Raw genomic sequence first — 17,500 nt, forward strand, 5'->3', positions numbered from 1 at the left:
CGCTGCTTCATCCTGCCCGTGTTAACAAAATAAAAGTCTCAGAAAGCTGGCGTTTGCCGCCAATGTATTTTTGTAAAGTGTATAAAAAGGAGTATGGAAGCTGGATAAACAAAAAGCAAACACTTTCATGTGGGATTGGACAGAAAGGAGGACTTTTTTATCCCATCATCACTACCGTCTGATTCCAAGTCATCAACTTCATGCTTGTATTATTCACTTCTTAACCTCTCTTTCATAAATACATATAAACTGTAGCTAAGGGAAAAAAGCAGAGGCCATTTCATCCCTACAAGGCTGTTTTGTAGTTTTCCCTGCCCTTCAGGGGATTTTAAAATATAAAATCACCTGAAGAGCAGAGGAACCTGCGAAAAAAAACAGAGGCTATTTCATCCCTACAAGCCTGTTTTGCAGGTTTCCCCTGCCTTCAGGGGATTTTATAATATAAAATCACCTGAAGACCAGAGGAACCTGTGAAAAAACAGAGGCTATTCATCCCTACAAGCCTGTTTTGCAGGTTTTCCTGGCCTGCAGGGGATTTTATAATATAAAATCACCTGAAGAGCAGAGGAACCTGCGAAAAAAACAGAGGCTATTTCATCCCTACAAGCCTGTTTTGCAGGTTTCCCTGCCCTTCAGGGGATTTTAAAAATATAAAATCACCTGAAGACCAGAGGAACCTGCGAAAAAACAGAGGCTATTTCATCCCTACAAGCCTGTTTTGCAGGTTTCCCTGCTCTTCAGGGGAGTATATATTAAAAAATCCTCTGTTTTACCCATTTAATTATGTTTAGAAAGTAAGAAAATAAAAAGTAATCAAGAAAACAAAGATTTAACACTTATATTATTTTTCAAAACGGAAGGATTTAAAAAATTTTTTTTTTACAAAATCAATAGGATCTAAAAAAGCAACGTTTGTAATGTAAAAGAAAGACAAATATATGAACTGAGCAAATAGTGCGTGTGATGGTGGTGTTTCCCTGCTCTTCAGCAAATAGTGTGTGTGATGGTGGTGTTTCCCTGCTCTTCAGCAAATAGTGCGTGTGATGGTGGTGGTGTTTCCCTGCTCTTCAGCAAATAGTGTGTGTGGTGGTGGTGTTTCCCTGCTCTTCAGCAAATAGTGTGTGTGTGATGGTGGTGGTGTTTCCCTGCTCTTCAGCAAATAGTGCGTGTGATGGTGGTGTTTCCCTGCTCTTCAGCAAATAGTGCGTGTGATGGTGGTGTTTCCCTGCTCTTCAGCAAATAGTGCGTGTGATGGTGGTGTTTCCCTGCTCTTCAGCAAATAGTGCGTGTGATGGTGGTGTTTCCCTGCTCTTCAGCAAATAGTGCGTGTGTGATGGTGGTGGTGTTTCCCTGCTCTTCAGCAAATAGTGCGTGTGATGGTGGTGTTTCCCTGCTCTTCAGCAAATAGTGTGTGTGATGGTGGTGTTTCCCTGCTCTTCAGCAAATAGTGTGTGTGATGGTGGTGTTTCCCTGCTCTTCAGGGGATTTTATATTGTATAATTATAACATATATTGTAAAAGAGCAGGGAAACCTGCAAAACAGGCTTGTAGTCATCCTATAGAATTGTCCAAAATGGAGCATTCAAAGTTCCTTTCACTGGAACTACAAACCCAACTCCTGGAAAACAACCCCACAACATAATTCCTCCTCCACCAAATGTCACACTCTGCACAATGCAGTCTGAAATGTAGTGTTCTCCTCTCTCTCCCCCCCCCTTCTCTCTTGCCCCCCTTCTCTCTCTCTCTCCCCCTTCTCTCTCTCTCCCCCTTCTCTCTCTCTCCCCCATTCTCTCTCTCTCTCTCTCTCCCCTTTTTTTTCTCTCTCTCTTACCCCTTCTCTCTCTCTCTCCCCACTTCTCTCTCTCTATCTCTCCCCACTTCTCTCTCTCTATCTCTCCCCTTCTCTCTCTCCTTTTTTTCTCTCTCTCTCCTCTCTGTCTCTCTCCCATTCTCTTTCCCTCTCTCCCCCCTTCTCTCTCTCCCCTTTTTTTTCTCTCTCTCTCTTACCCCTTCTCTCTCTCTCCCCTTCTCTCTCTCCCCTTTTTTCTCTCTCTCTCTCTCTCTCTCCCCACTTCTCTCTCTCTCTATCTCTCCCCTTCTCTCTCTCCTTTTTTTCTCTCTCCTCTCTGTCTCTCTCCCATTCTCCTTCTCTCTCTCTCCCCCTTTCTCTCTCTCTCTCCCCTTTTTTTCTCTCTCTCTCCCCTTTTTTTCTCTCTCCCCTTTTTTCTCTCTCTCTGTCTATCTCCCATTCTCTTTCCTTCTCCTTCTCCCCCCTTCTCTCTCTCTATCCCTCCCCTTCTCTCCTTTTTTCTCTCTCTCTCCTCTCTGTCTCTCTCCCATTCTCTTTCCCTCTCCTTCTCTCTCTCTCCCCCTTCTCTCTCTCTCCCCTTTTTTCTCTCTCTCCCATTCTCTTTCCCTCTCCTTCTCTCTCGCTCTCTCTGCTTCTCTCGCTCGCCCCTTCTCTCTCTCTCCCCCTTCTCTCCGCCCCGCCCCCCTACAGAGAGTGGTGTAGGAGGACTTAAGGTGTAGTACCAGTATTGACCACTTTAGTGCAAGATCAACTTTTGTCCAAGTAAGCAAATTGGTATTTTTATTGCATCCCAGTAAAGTTGTACAAATAAACATCCTCAGGTGAAATAGTGCAGAGTCTGAGATGATGATGATGATGATGATGATGATGATGATGATGATAATAGTGTCTTTAGTGTGACTTGCTTGCGTGCTGCCAGTAGCGCTGGTACGCTCGCTGGAACATGTCCTTGCACGCCACTCTGGCCTTGAGTTTGGAGCAGATGAGGAAGGAGCCTCCCATCTTGCGGTGTAAGGAGTACGTCTCCTCAGGAGGGGGCGCCAGGCGCTCCCTCAGCATGACGGGGATGAGGCGGTGGATGCGCTCGGTCGTGCTCTGAGCGCCGAAGTCGAAGGGCTCCGACGAGGCGAAGGCCTCTCCCAGGATCATGACGGCGTCCACGTGGGCGTCCTCCATCGCCTGAAGGCCACATTGCATCATCGCTAAGAAGTGTTTGATCGGCTTTTTGCTTTCTCTTCTTACCTTAGACTCCAAGCCCGTGAGGAACTTCATGTCTCTCGATCTCTGAAGGACGCCTTCTCTGTCCTGCTGGGCTGCCGCATGGATCACCTTCACGCCAACAACACAAACTATGACGCCAACAATACAAACTATGACGCCAACAATACAAACTATTGTTCTCAACAAGGTCAGAGCTTTCACTGCATGACTTCTGCCCAAATGAAGGCCATTAAAAACATCAAATACGACTAAATGAGGTCATTCCTGAAGGGATTATGTTCCAATGCTGACAGAATGGAAGAATAGTTTCAATGTTGGAATTTCCAGGAAAACCGGAATTTGGTTTAGAGCTTGGGAAAGTGTTAGTTTGAATGTCCAGGATGAGTGGAATGTGTTGATGTTGGAATGGGTTGAATCAGTTGAAAAATGTGGGAATTGTGCAACCTGGAAAAATGTCCCATTCTTGTCAATGGGAACTTCCTGGAAATTTGGGAATTTTGAGTAAATCGGGATTTTTCGGAAAATGATTAATAGCATGAATGTCCTGAATGAGCTGAATTGGTTGGTGTTGGAATTGTTTAAATTGGTCAAGAAATGTTGAATTAGTAACAGTTTTTGATAGAGAAATTCCTGGAATTTTGAGAAAATCAGGAATTTTTCCTAGTTCCTTTACCAACTTCCTTTACCAAGAATGTAGTATGAATGTAAGAATAGTTTGAATGTTGGAATGGTTTGAATGTTGAAGAGTTGGAATTAGGTTTGGAACTTGGGAAAGTGTTAGTTTGAAATTCCAGGATGAGTGGAATGTGTTGATGTTTGAATAGGTTGAAAAATGTGGGAATTGTGCAACTTGGAAAATGTCCCATTCATTTCAATGGGAACTTCCTGGAAATTTGGGAAATGTGGAATTTTTTTTTAGAAAATGATTAGGAGCATGAATGTCCTGAGTGAGCTGAATTGGTTGATGTTGGAATTGTTTAAATCGATCAAGAAATGTTGAAGTAGTAACAGTTTTTAATAGAGAAATTCCTGGAATTTCGGGAAAATCAGGAATTTTTCTAGTTCTTTTACCAACTTCCTTTACCAAGAATGTAGTATGAATGTAAGAATAGTTTGAATGTTGGAATGGTTTGAATGTTGAAGAGTTTGAATTTCCAGGAAGACCGGAATTTGGTCTGGAACTTGGGAAAGTGTTAGTGTGAATGTCCAGGATGAGTGGAATGTGTTGATGTTGGCAGGGTTTGAATAGCTTGAAAAATGTCCCATTCATTTCAATGGGAACTTCCTGGAAATTTCGGAATTTTGAGTATATCAGGATTTTTTTGGAAAATGATTAGGAGCATGAATGTCCTGAATGAGCTGAATTGGTTGGTGTTGGAGTTGTTGAAATCGGTCAAGAAATGTTGAATTAGTAACAGTTTTTGATAGAGAAATTCCTGGAATTTCGGGAAAACCAGGAATTTTTCTAGTTCCTTTACCAAGAATGTAGTATGAATGTAAGAATAGTTTGAATGTTGGAATGGTTTGAATGTTGAAGAGTTTGAATTCCCAGGAAAACTGGAATTTGGGAAAGTGGTAGTTTGAATGTCCAGGATGAGTGGAATTTGTTGATGTTGGAATGCTTTGAAAAATGTGGGAATTGTGCAACTTGTAAAAAAATGTCCCATTCATTTCAATGGGAACTTCCTGGAAATTTGGGGATTTTGAGTAAAGTGGGATTTTTTTGGGGAAATGACTAATAGCATGAATGTCCTGAATGAGCTGAATTGGTTGGTGTTGGAATTGTTTAAATCGGTCCTGAAATGTTGAAGTAGTAACAGTTTTTGATAGAGAAATTCCTGGAATTTCGGGAAAATCAGGAATTTTTCTAGTTCTTTTACCAACTTCCTTTACCAAGAATGTAGTATGAATGTCAGAATAGTTTGAATGTTGGAATGGTTTGAATGTTGAAGAGTTTGAATTTCCAGGAAAACTGGTATTTGGTCAGGAACTTTGGAAAGTGTTAGTGTGAATGTCCAGGATGAGTGGAATGTGTTGGTGTTGGAATGCTTTGAATAGCTTGAAAAATGTGGGAATTGTGCAACTTGGAAAATGTCCCATTCATTTCAATGGGAACTTCCTGGAAATTTGGGAATTTTGAGTAAATTTTGATTTTTTGGGGGGGAAATGATTAATAGCATGAATGTCCTGAATGAGCTGAATTGGTCGGTGTTGGACTTTTTCAAATCGGTCAAAATGTTGAAGTAGTAACAATTTAATAGAGAAATGGTATTAAGGCATTCTGGGAATTTTGGGAAAACTGGAAATTTTTCCAGTTCAAAAAACAACTTAGTTTTTTGTCCTGACTAAGAGGAATGTTTTGATGGTGGAATACTTGAAAAATCAGTCATCGCACTAAAAAAAGGTTGGAAATACGGTTAGGAAAAAAACAGGAATTCCTGGAAAAATGGTTGTTTGACATTCCAGGATGAATTGAAGGTGTTGAAGAATGTGGGAATTGAGAAAAATGCCCCTTAAAAACTGGAAATTCTAGGAAATCCGGTCATTTTTAGTACAATAGTTGAAGTAGAACAGGCTGAATATTTTGAAGTTGGAACCGTTTGAATCAGATGAAAAAATGTGGAAATTGAGGAACTTTGAAAAATATCCCATTCTTTTCAATGGTAACTTCCTGGAAATTTGGGAAAAGTGGGATTTTTTAGAACATGATGTGAGTGAATAGGTTGGGGTTAAAATTGGCCAAGAATGTTGAATTAGTAACAGTTTTTTTAATTAAAAAATGGTATTATGGATTTCCAGGAAAACTGGAAATTTTAAGTTCTTAAACCAACTTGTTTTTTGTCCTGACTACGAGGAATGTTTTGACAGTGGAACACTTGAAAAATGTGAAAGGAGTCATCACTCTAAAAAAGGTTGGAAATAAGGTTAGGAAAAAAACAGGAATTCCTGGAAAAATGGTTGTTTGACTTTCCAGGATGAATTGAAGGTGTTGAATTGGTTGAAGAATGTGGGAATTGTGAAAAATGCCCCTAAAAGTCTGGTAATTTTAGTACAATAGTTGAAATAGAGCAGACAATTCCTGAACTGGCTGAATATTTTGAAGTTGGAACAGTTTGAATCGGATAAAAAAATGTGGGAATTGTGGAATTTAGAAACATTTTCCATTCTTTTAAAAGGGAAATTTGGGAATTCTTTTGAAAATGCTAAAAAATGTGAATGTTCTGAATGAGTTGGCCTTGGAATTTTTCAAATCGGTTGCAAAATGTTGAAGTAGTAACAATTTAATTGAGAAATGGTATTAAGGCATTCCTGGAATTTCGGGAATTTTTCAAGTTGAAAAAACAACTTAGTTTTTTTGTCCTGACTAAGAGGAATGTTTTGATGGTGGAACGCTTGAAAAATCAATAGCACTAAAAAGGTTGGAAATAAGGTTAGAAAAAAACAGGAATTCCTGGAAAAATGGTGGTTTGAATTTACAGGATGTGGGAATTGTGAAAAATGTATAATTAATTTTGAATGGGGAAAATGCCCCTAAAGACTGGAAATTGTAAGAAAAGTGTATTATAATTGTTGCGAGGGATAACACTTCCTGAACAGGCTCAATTGAGGAACCTTGAAAAATGTTCCATTCTTTTCCATGGGAATTTCATGGAAATTTGAGGAAAAAAATGTTAAAATGATAAAAAATGTGAATGTTCTGGTGTTGGAATTTTTCAAATTGTCGAAAAATGTAACAATTTCATTCAGAAATGGTATTATGGAATTCCTGGAATTTTTCCAGTTGAAAAAACAACTTAGTTTTTGTTCTGATTAAGAGGAATGTTTTGACGGTGGAACGCTTGAAGTGGGTTGGAAAATGTGGAAGGAGAAGTCGCCGGAAATCGGGTTTGGAAAAACAGGATTTCTGGAAAATTTTTAACTTGAAAATGACAGTTAGAATGTCCAGGATGAGTGGAATATGTTGAAGGTGGAATGTTGGAATTGGTGGAAGTTTGAAAAATGGACAATTTATTTTGAAAGGGAAAAATGTCCCGAAAAAACCTGGAATTCTGTGTAATTTGAGATTTTTGGAATTTGTCAAAGGAAAAATGTCCCCAAAAACCTGGAATTCTGGGTAATTTCAGTGTAAAAGCATATATGTGTTAATGTTTTCACACAAAATCTGGAGAAGAAGAAGAATAAATAGAATAATTTCAGTGTAAAAGCATATATGTGTGAATGTTTTCACACAAAATCGGAGAAGAAGAATTTCAGTATAAAAGCATATATATGTGAATGTTTTCACACAAAATCTGGAGAAGAAGAATAAATAGAAGAATTTCAGTATAAAAGCATATATATGTGAATGTTTTCACACAAAATCTGGAGAAGAAGAATAAATAGAATAATTTCAGTATAAAAGCATACAGGTATATGTGTGAATGTTTTCACACAAAATCTGGACAAGAAGAAGAATAAATAGAATTTCAGTGTAAAAGCATATATATGTGAATGTTTTCACACAAAATCTGGAGAAGAAGAATAAATAGAATAATTTCAGTGTAAAAGCATATACGTGTGAATGTTTTCACACAATATCTGGACAAGAAGAAGAATAAATAGAATTTCAGTGTAAAAGCATATATATATGTGAATGTTTTCACACAAAATCTGGAGAAGAAGAAGAATAAATAGAAAAATTTCAGTGTAAAAGCATATGTGTGAATGTTTTCACACAAAATCAATCAGAAGAAGAATAAATAGAATAATTTCAGTGTAAAAGCATATATATATGTGAATGTTTTCACACAAAATCTGGAGAAGAAGAAGAATAAATAGAAGAATTTCAGTATAAAAGCATATATGTGTGAATGTTTTCACATAAAATCTGGAGGAGAAGAAGAATAAATAGAAAAATTTCAGTGTAAAAGCATATATGTGTGAATGTTTTCACACAAAATCTGAAGAAGAATAAATAGAAGAATTTCAGTGTAAAAGCATATATGTGTGAATGTTTTCACACAAAATCTGGAGAAGAATAAATAGAAGATTTTCAGTGTAAAAGCATATATGTGTGAATGTTTTCACACAAAATCTGGAGAAGAAGAATAAATAGAAACATTTCAGTGTAAAAGCATATATGTGTGAATGTTTTCACACAAAATCTGAAGAAGAATAAATAGAAGAATTTCAGTGTAAAAGCATATATGTGTGAATGTTTTCACACAAAATCTGGACAAAAAGAAGAATAGAATAATTTCAGTGTAAAAGCATATACGTGTGAATGTTTTCACACAAAATCTGAAGAAGAAAAATAAATAGAATTTCAGTGTAAAAGCATATATACAGTATATGTGAATGTTTTCACACAAAATGTGGAGAAGAAGAATAAATAGAATTTCAGTGTAAAAGCATATATATATGTGAATGTTTTCACACAAAAGCATATATATATGTGAATGTTTTCACACAAAATCTGGAGAAGAAGAATAAATAGAATTTCAGTGTAAAAGCATATATGTGTGAATGTTTCCACACAAAATCTGGAGAAGAAGAATAAATAGAAACATTTCAGTGTAAAAGCATATATGTGTGAATGTTTTCACACAAAATCTGAAGAAGAAGAATAAATAGAAGAATTTCAGTATAAAAGCATATATGTGTGAATGTTTTCACACAAAATCTGGAGAAGAAGAATAAATAGAATTTCAGTGTAAAAGCATATATGTGTGTATGTTTCCACACAAAATCTGGAGAAGAAGAAGAATAAAAAGAAACATTTCAGTGTAAAAGCATATATGTGTGAATGTTTTCACACAAAATCTGGAGAAGAAGAATAAATAGAAGAATTTCAGTATAAAAGCATATATGTGTGAATGTTTTCACACAAAATCTGGACAAGAAGAAGAATAAATAGAATTTCAGTGTAAAAGCATATATATATGTGAATGTTTTCACACAAAATCTGGACAAGAAGAAGAATAAATAGAAGAATTTCAGTATAAAAGCATATATGTGTGTATGTTTTCACACAAAATCTGGACAAAAAGAAGAATAAATAGAAGAATTTCAGTGTAAAAGCATATACGTGTGAATGTTTTCACACAAAATCTGGAGAAGAAGAAAAATAAATAGAATTTCAGTGTAAAAGCATATATATATGTGAATGTTTTCACACAAAATCTGGAGAAGAAGAAGAATAAATAGAATAATTTCAGTATAAAAGCATATACGTGTGAATGTTTCCACACAATATCTGGAGTAGACGAATAAATAGAAGAATTTCAGTATAAAAGCATATATGATGTGTGAATGTTTTCACACAATAAAAAATGTTTCATGCAGTTGTCAAGAACAAAAGACTGCGTGGTTGGGAGAATGGCCGTGCCAGCAACCCGAGGGTTCCTGGTTCGATCCCCACCTTCTACCAACCTGTGTCCTTTGAGCAAGACACTTCAGCCTTGCTCCTGATGGTTAGCGCCTTGCATGGCATCAGTGTGTGAATGAGTGAATGTGGAAATAGTGCTAAAGAAGTATAAGATATAAGATGTTTAAGGTAATTAAAAAGTGTTAAATTGTGCAAAAATGAATGTGATGTTTTAAAACATTTCCTACAATTAAAATAGTTGAGGTTAAATGTGTAATAATAATAATAATGAGGAGTGAACTACGACCCCTTCTGGCCAAAACAAGTGATTGCAAGAAGAGTCCTCTCACCTGGATGTAATGAGTGAACTACGACCCCTGCTGGCCAAAACAAGTGATTGCAAGAAGAGTCCTCTCACCTGGATGTACATGTCTGTGAAACTGCTCTCAAACTCTCGCGTGGCACCAAAGTCCAACAGCGCCACCTGCACACACACACACACCTGTGTGTAGTCAAACTGTGTGTGTGTGTGTGTGTGTGTGTGTGTGTGTGTGTGTGTGTGTGTGTGTGTGTGTGTGTGTGTGTGTGTGCGGTCTCACTTTGTGTGTGTGTGGCTCGTAGAAGAAGTTGGACCAGTTGGGATCAGTCTGCATGAAGCGGAACTCAAAAAGTTCCCTCAGACATAAAGTGAGGATCTGCTCACAGATCTAAAAGGAGAGAGAGAGAGAGGGAAAAAAGGTTAAAAAAAAAAGAGTTTGAGAAGACAAAAAGTGAGAAGATTCGGTGACCTGGTTCCTGACTTCCTGGGACAGATGTGTGCCTTGGTCCAGAGGGAAGCCTGGCACCAGAGTGGTGGTCAGGACATGACGGCTGCTCAGTTCCTGGATGACGTCAGGAACCAGGAAGAAGGTCTGATCCTTCAGCAGCTCTCTGACAAACTTATACTGTTACTACTTCATCATAATCATCCATGATCTCAAAGCCTTTTACAAAGCCCGTTTCCATATGAGTTGGGAAATGGTGTTAGATGTAAATATAAACAGAATACAATGATTTGCAAATCCTTTTCAAGCCATATTCAGTTGAATATGCTACAAAGACAACATATTTCATGTTCAAACTCATAAACTTTATTTGTAAATAATAATTTAGAATTTCATGGCTGCAACACGTGCCAAAGTAGTTGGGAAAGGGCATGTTCACCACTGTGTTACATGGCCTTTCCTTTGAACAACACTCAGTAAAGGTTTGGGAACTGAGGATTTGAAATGTGGACTCGTCAGACCACAGAACACTTTTCCACTTTGCATCAGTCCATCTTAGATGAGCTCAGGCCCAGCGAAGCCGACGGCGTTTCTGGGTGTTGTTGATAAACGGTTTTCGCCTTGCATAGGAGAGTTTTAACTTGCACTTACAGATGTAGCGACCAACTGTAGTTACTGACAGTGGGTTTCTGAAGCGTTCCTGAGCCCATGTGGTGATATCCTTTACACACTGATGTGGCTTTTTGATGCAGTACCGCCTGAGGGATCTAAAGTCCATAATATCATGGCTTACGTGCAGTGATTTCTCCAGATTCTCTGAACCCTTTGATGATATTACGGAGCGTAGATGGTGAAATCCATAAATTCCTTGCAATAGCCTGGTTGAGAAAGGTTGTTCTTAAACTGTTCAACAATTTGCTCAGGCATTTGTTGACAAAGTGGTGACCCTCGCCCCATCCTTGTTTGTGAATGACTGAGCATTTCATGGAATCTACTTTTATACCCAATCATGGCACCCACCTGTTCCCAATTAGCCTGCACACCTGTGGGATGTTCCAAATAAGTGTTTGATGAGCATTCCTCAACTTTATCAGTATTTATTGCCACCTTTCCCAACTTCTTTGTCACGTGTTGCTGCCATCAAATTCTAAAGTTAATGATTATTTGCACACAAAAAAAAATGTTGATGAGTTTGAACATGAAATATGTTGTCTTTGTAGCATATTCAACTGAATATGGCTTGAAAAGGATTTGCAAATCATTGTATTCAGTTTATATTTACATCTAACACCATTTCCCAACTCATATGGAAACGGGGTTTGTACTATACTAGTACCGGTATACTATACTAGTACTGGTATACCGTACAAAATTTATTTATATTTAATTAATTATGTCAGAAAATAGAATATTTAAAAAGTTAAAAAAATAAAAAACATTTTAATATAAAATAATTGTTTTAACAGTTATTTAAATTATTATTCAAAATGGCAAAACTTTAAGGATTTGTATTTTTTATACAAAATCAATAGGATATAAAAAAAGACAGAATTATATGCAATAGTTCTCACCTGGTGTGAAGTTGCATGAACACTGGGCAAATAGTGTGTGTCACACTGTGTGTCACAGTGTGTGTCACAGTGTTGTGTCACAGTGTGTGTCACAGTGTGTGATGGTGTTGTGTACTCACTGGAACTTAATGGCACACTGGGCCTCTCTGATGTAATCACACTCCTGTGCCAACTCTCTGCTCATCACACGCATCACATGTTGTGGGAACAATCCTGCACACACACATAGTACCTTATCTTCATGGAAGTGTGTGTGTGTGTGTGTGTGTGTGTGTGTGTGTGTGTGTGTGTGTGTGTGTGTGTGTGTGTGTGTGTGTGTGTGTGTGTGTGTGTGTGTGTGTGTGACCTTGAGGCAGAGTGTTGCTCAGGCTGAGAGCAGTCATGATGTTGTTCACGTCACTGTCGATACTCTTGGACACTGCAGGATACTAACAACAACAACAACAACAACAACAACAACAACAACAATAATTATTATTATTATTATTATTATAATGCAGACAACAATTTAAAAGTTGTCACCTGAATCTTGATGGCGACTTGGCGGCCATCTTTCAAGCGGCCCAGGTGCACCTGGCCAATGGAGGCCGCTGCAAAGGGTTTCTCCTCAAAGTAGTCCAGGTGCTGGTGCCAGTCTGGACCCAGGTCACTGCTGATGGCCTTCTGCACACCACACCATTCATTCATTCATTCATTATCCAATCACTCCATGCCATTAGGAGGCCTTTATTGAAATCATAAATGCATCATTGGTTCATTCATTTGTCAACCCATTCATCAGTTCATTCAATCATTCATTAAGTCAGTCATTTTATGAGTGTAGTCTTTAGTTCACTTGTTCATTCATTTTATTAATACAGTCATTAGTTTAGTCATTCACTAGTTCATTTGTTCACTCATTTATTGGTTCACTCAATCCCCAATTCATTCATTTATTTGTAAAATCATTATATTTGATTAATAGTTTCATTCATTCATTCATTAGAAGTCAGTTAATTTGATCATTCATATATGCATTTATTAGTACAGTCATTCATTAGTAGTCATCATTTCATTCGATCAGTCATTTTAGTCCACTCAATCATTAGTTAAATTGATTATTCATTCATTGATCCATACGTTCATTCAATCATTTTATTAGTACAGTCTTTCATTCATTAGTAGTCAGTTATTTCAATCATTCATTCATTAAGTCAGTCATTTGATGTGTAGTCTTTAGTTCACTTGTTCATACGATCGTTCATTCATTTTATTAATACAGTCATTAGTTTAGTTATTCACCAGTGCAGATAGTTCATTTGTTCACTCATTTATTGGTTCACTCAATCCCTAATTCATTCATTTGTAAAATCATATTTGATCAATAGTTTAATTCATTCATTCATTAGAAGTCAGTTAATTTGATCATATATGCATTTATTAGTACAGTCATTCATTAGTAGTCATCATTTCATTCGATCAGTAATTTATTAGTCCACTCATTCATTAGTTAAATTGATTTTTCATTCATTGATCCATATGTTCATTCAATCATTTTATTAGTACAGTCAGTTCAGTCTTTCATTCATTAGTAGTCAGTTATTGCAATCATTCATTAGTACATTAGTCCAGTCAGTCATTCATTAGTACAGTCATTAGCTTATCTAATCATTAGTTCACTCACTCATTAGTTCATTCATTTTATTAGTGCAGTTATTCATTAGTTAATTTGATCATTATTTCACTCATTCATTAGTTCATTCATTTTATTAGTACAGTCATTCATTCATTAATTCGATCATTAATTCATTAGTTCACTCATTCATTAATTCATTCATTTTATTAGTGCAGTCATTCATTAGTTAATTTGATCATTAATTCATTAGTTCACTCATTCATTAGTTCATTCATTTTATTAGTACAGTCATTCATTCATTAATTTGATCATTAATTCATTAGTTCACTCATTCATTAGTTCATTCATTTTATTAGTGCAGTCATTCATTCATTAATTTGATCATTAATTCATTAGTTCACTCATTCATTAGTTCATTCATTTTATTAGTACAGTCATTCATTCATTAATTTGATCATTAATTCATTAGTTCACTCATTCATTAGTTCATTCATTTTATTAGTGCAGTTATTCATTAGTTAATTTGATCATTATTTCATTAGTTCACTCATTCATTAGTTCATTCATTTTATTAGTGCAGTCATTCATTCATTAATTCAATCATTAATTCATTAGTTCACTCATTCATTAGTTCATTCATTCATTTTATTAGTGCAGTTATTCATTAGTTAATTTGATCATTATTTCATTAGTTCACTCATTCATTAGTTCATTCATTTTATTAGTACAGTCATTCATTCATTAATTCGATCATTAATTCATTAGTTCACTCATTCATTCATTTTATTAGTGCAGTCATTCATTAGTTAATTCGATCATTAATTCATTAGTTCACTCATTCATTAGTTCATTCCTTTTATTAGTGCAGTTATTCATTAGTTAATTTGATCATTATTTCATTAGTTCACTCATTCATTAGTTCATTAATTTGATTAGTAGTCATGCATTAGTTAATTTGATCATTAGTTCATTAGTTCACTCATTCATTAGTTCATTCATTTTATTAGTACAGTCATGCATTAGTTAATTTGATCATTTCATTAGTTCACTCAGTTCATTCATTTATTAGTAGTCATTCGTTAGTTAATTCGATCATTAGTTCATTAGTTCACTCATTCATTAGTTTATTAATTTTATTAGTACAGTCATGCATTAGTTAATTTGATCATTTCATTAGTTCACTCAGTTCATTCATTTTATTAGTAGTCATGCATTAGTTAATTCGATCATTAATTCATTAGTTCACTCATTCATTAGTTCATTTTATTAGTACAGTCATTCATTAGTTAATTTGATCATTAATTCATTAGTTCACTCATTCATTGGTACAGTCATTCGTTAGGTCATTACTTTACTCATTCATTAGTTCATGCGATCAGTCATTATTTCATTTTATTAGTGAAATCATTTGTTCATTCATTCACGAGTACAGTCATTAGTTAATTTGATTCATGAGTTCATTGTCATGAGTTGATACGTTCATGCGTTCATTCATGAGTTGACTGACAGGTGAGTGAATTAAAAATGGTACTGACCATCATCTGCTTGGTGGGCATGAAGTCGGCACTTTGCCGAACACGATCAAAGATCTTGGCCAGTTGAGGGTTAATGAAGGCGTCGTCTGGAAGAGCAAACAGCAGTTATTATAAGCAGGGGCGGCCAAACTTGCAATTAAGGAATTTGGGGCCAGTTTGATAACTTTTTTTGCACTAAAGAACAAAACATAAATATCATAATATTAATCATGTGTTCATTTCATTTGACGAGTTAGGGCTCTTCTGCTTTAAGGAACATTGAAAATGTTTGAATCATCTCATTTGCATAATTGGCCACGCCACATGTGCCTGTAGAGGAAAATGAGAAGAATACTTGGAAAAGAAGAAGACACGTGGGTGAACGTGGTCAAAGCGAGCTAGCTCAATGCTAATAGACGTTGAATATGCCATACACGTGCTACCGATTAGCATTCGCGATTTTACATGGCGATTTCAACGCGTGTGAATGAAAATGTAGCGAGTGCAATGCTTACAGTATTAACACTTCTTAGGGCGCCACAGAAGACAACTTAATGGCAAAGACTACTTCCTGACTACAGCAACTAAAATGAATGCAAGTGTAAGACAACTAAGAATAGATTTTTCATTTGATCATTTAACACAGTGGTCCCCAACCACCGGCCCGCATACACAATATGTATATATAGTGTTTTTATGTTGATTTAATTATTTTTTTTTTTAAAATAAAATAAAAAAAATTTAATTTTATTTGTATTTATTTTAAATTTTTTTAATTTCTTGCGCGGCCCGGTACCAACCGGTCCGCGGACCGGTACCGGGCCGCGCAAGAAATTTAAAAAATAAAAAATAAATAAAAATAAAATAATTATTTTTTTTTTTTTTTTTTTTTAATTAAATCAACATAAAAACACTACATATACATATTGTGTATGTGTATGTCAATATAGATCAATACAGTCTTCAGGTATACAGTCCGTAAGCACACATGATTGTATTTCTTTATGAGGAAAAAAAATAAAAGAAAAAATTTTAAAAAACAAAAATAAAAAATAAAAAAAATCATATATTGTGTCTAACTGGGGCTGCTTCAGAAGCAGCCTCAGTGATGTAACCAGGGACCTCCCGAATAAGCTCCCAGTCTGTGGAACGCTCTCCCTGACCCCCTGAGGGCACCACAGACTGTGGATGCTTTTAAAAAAGGCTTTAAGGCCCTTCTTTTTAGATGTATGCATACTAGTTGTAGCTATTTGGCTGTTGTAGTTTTTATTTCTTTCTTTATTATCTTTTTATTTATTTTTTAATACACTGTAGCACTTTGAGATTGTTTACTCAATATAAAGTCCTTTTTACAAATAAAATCTATTATTATTAAATAGAGGAGCACGTGGACTGTACCTTAGAGCAGTGCTCCCCAACCTTTTTGTAGCTGCGGACCGGTCAACGCTTGAAAATTTGTCCCACGGACCGGTAGGGGGGGTGTATTTATTTATTTTTAATTGTTTTTTTTACATAAATAAATACAATCATGTGTGCTTACGGACTGTATCCATACAGACTGTATTGATCTATATTGATATATAATGTATATATTGTGTTTTTTATGTTGATTTCATTAAAAAAAAACTAAAAAAATTTTTTTTTATTTTTTTTACATAAATACAATCATGTGTGCTTACGGACTGTATCCCTGCAGACTGTATTGATCTATATTGATATATAATGTGTTTTTTATGTTGATTTCATTAAAAAAAAAATATATATATATATATATATATATATTTTTTTTTTACATAAATAAATACAATCATGTGTGCTTACGGGCTGTATCTGCAGACTGTATTGATCTATATTGATATATAATGTATATATTGTGCGGCCCGGTACCAATCAGTCCGCGGACCGGTACCGGGCCGCGGGACCGGTGGTTGGGGACCACTGCCTTAGAGTGTAGCTTGGAACTGTAACTGAGTGTACAGCCCAATACGTCTCTCCTCATTGAGCTCAATTGAACTCTGTCTCTGCATGATTCCTTGCTTCTTGTCTTATTTAATAAATGTCATCAGTGTTTGAACCTGACAGAGTGAACTCGTTATTTTTGAGAGCCCTCACTTTTTTCCCTTTCAAAATAAAAAGAAGGAATACATTAATTAAGTAAGTCAGAAAATTAAAAAAAAAGTACTGTCGACCGTTTTATTTCCAGGCTTCCGAGGGCCGAATAAAGTAGTGAGTTTGAGAGGTGTGGGACTACCTTGAATGCTCAGCATCTGGCCCAGTTTTAACGCGGCGCCGCGGACTTTACACAAAGTGCGGACGATCCTCTCAGCGTTGGCTTCGGACAGGAAGCTGTTGGAGTTCAGGACTGACTTTTTATTGTCTGGGGGGGAAAAAGGCAATTAAAGAAAACTAAAGTACAGTTGAGAGTATTAATGACATAAAATGTAGATTGTTGCTGCTTTAGTAAGATGGAATAAAAACTCAGCAGAAAAAAAGACGATCTAGAGGAAGTCTTGAAGCACTTTTGTCACACACTTCCGCCTTCACAATAAAAGCGCTACGCATCACATTTAGTCTAACTACCAAAACTCTGTTTGAAAAGTACCGATTCCCCATATTTTTTTTAACGGGCATGACATTGCTGGTTTTACTCGCAGAGGAG

At 36.1% G+C, this 17,500-nt stretch overlaps 1 protein-coding gene across 3 annotated transcripts in view; it reads right to left on the bottom strand.

The window, feature by feature from the left end:
• Positions 1-2,558: 2,558 nt before the first annotated feature.
• LOC133647113 (atypical kinase COQ8A, mitochondrial-like) overlaps positions 2,559-17,500 on the bottom strand; it is a 44,536-nt gene continuing 29,594 nt past the window's right edge. For 2 of the 3 annotated variants that reach the window (XM_062043235.1, XM_062043234.1), the window contains exons 6-15: positions 17,093-17,218; positions 14,863-14,948; positions 12,235-12,375; positions 12,059-12,140; positions 11,832-11,925; positions 10,166-10,307; positions 9,977-10,084; positions 9,796-9,861; positions 3,053-3,139; positions 2,560-2,989 (exon numbers count right to left, since the gene is read on the bottom strand). In XM_062043235.1, coding sequence (XP_061899219.1) covers positions 2,702-2,989; positions 3,053-3,139; positions 9,796-9,861; positions 9,977-10,084; positions 10,166-10,307; positions 11,832-11,925; positions 12,059-12,140; positions 12,235-12,375; positions 14,863-14,948; positions 17,093-17,218 — 1,220 coding nt within the window. In that variant the 3' untranslated portion in view covers positions 2,560-2,701. Of the gene's footprint in view, positions 2,990-3,052; positions 3,140-9,795; positions 9,862-9,976; positions 10,085-10,165; positions 10,308-11,831; positions 11,926-12,058; positions 12,141-12,234; positions 12,376-14,862; positions 14,949-17,092; positions 17,219-17,500 lie in introns of all 3 variants that reach the window. The other variant, XM_062043236.1, reaches the window with a different exon arrangement.

This window comes from Entelurus aequoreus, linkage group LG03, assembly GCF_033978785.1.
Source record: "Entelurus aequoreus isolate RoL-2023_Sb linkage group LG03, RoL_Eaeq_v1.1, whole genome shotgun sequence".
Lineage (NCBI taxonomy): Eukaryota > Metazoa > Chordata > Actinopteri > Syngnathiformes > Syngnathidae > Entelurus > Entelurus aequoreus.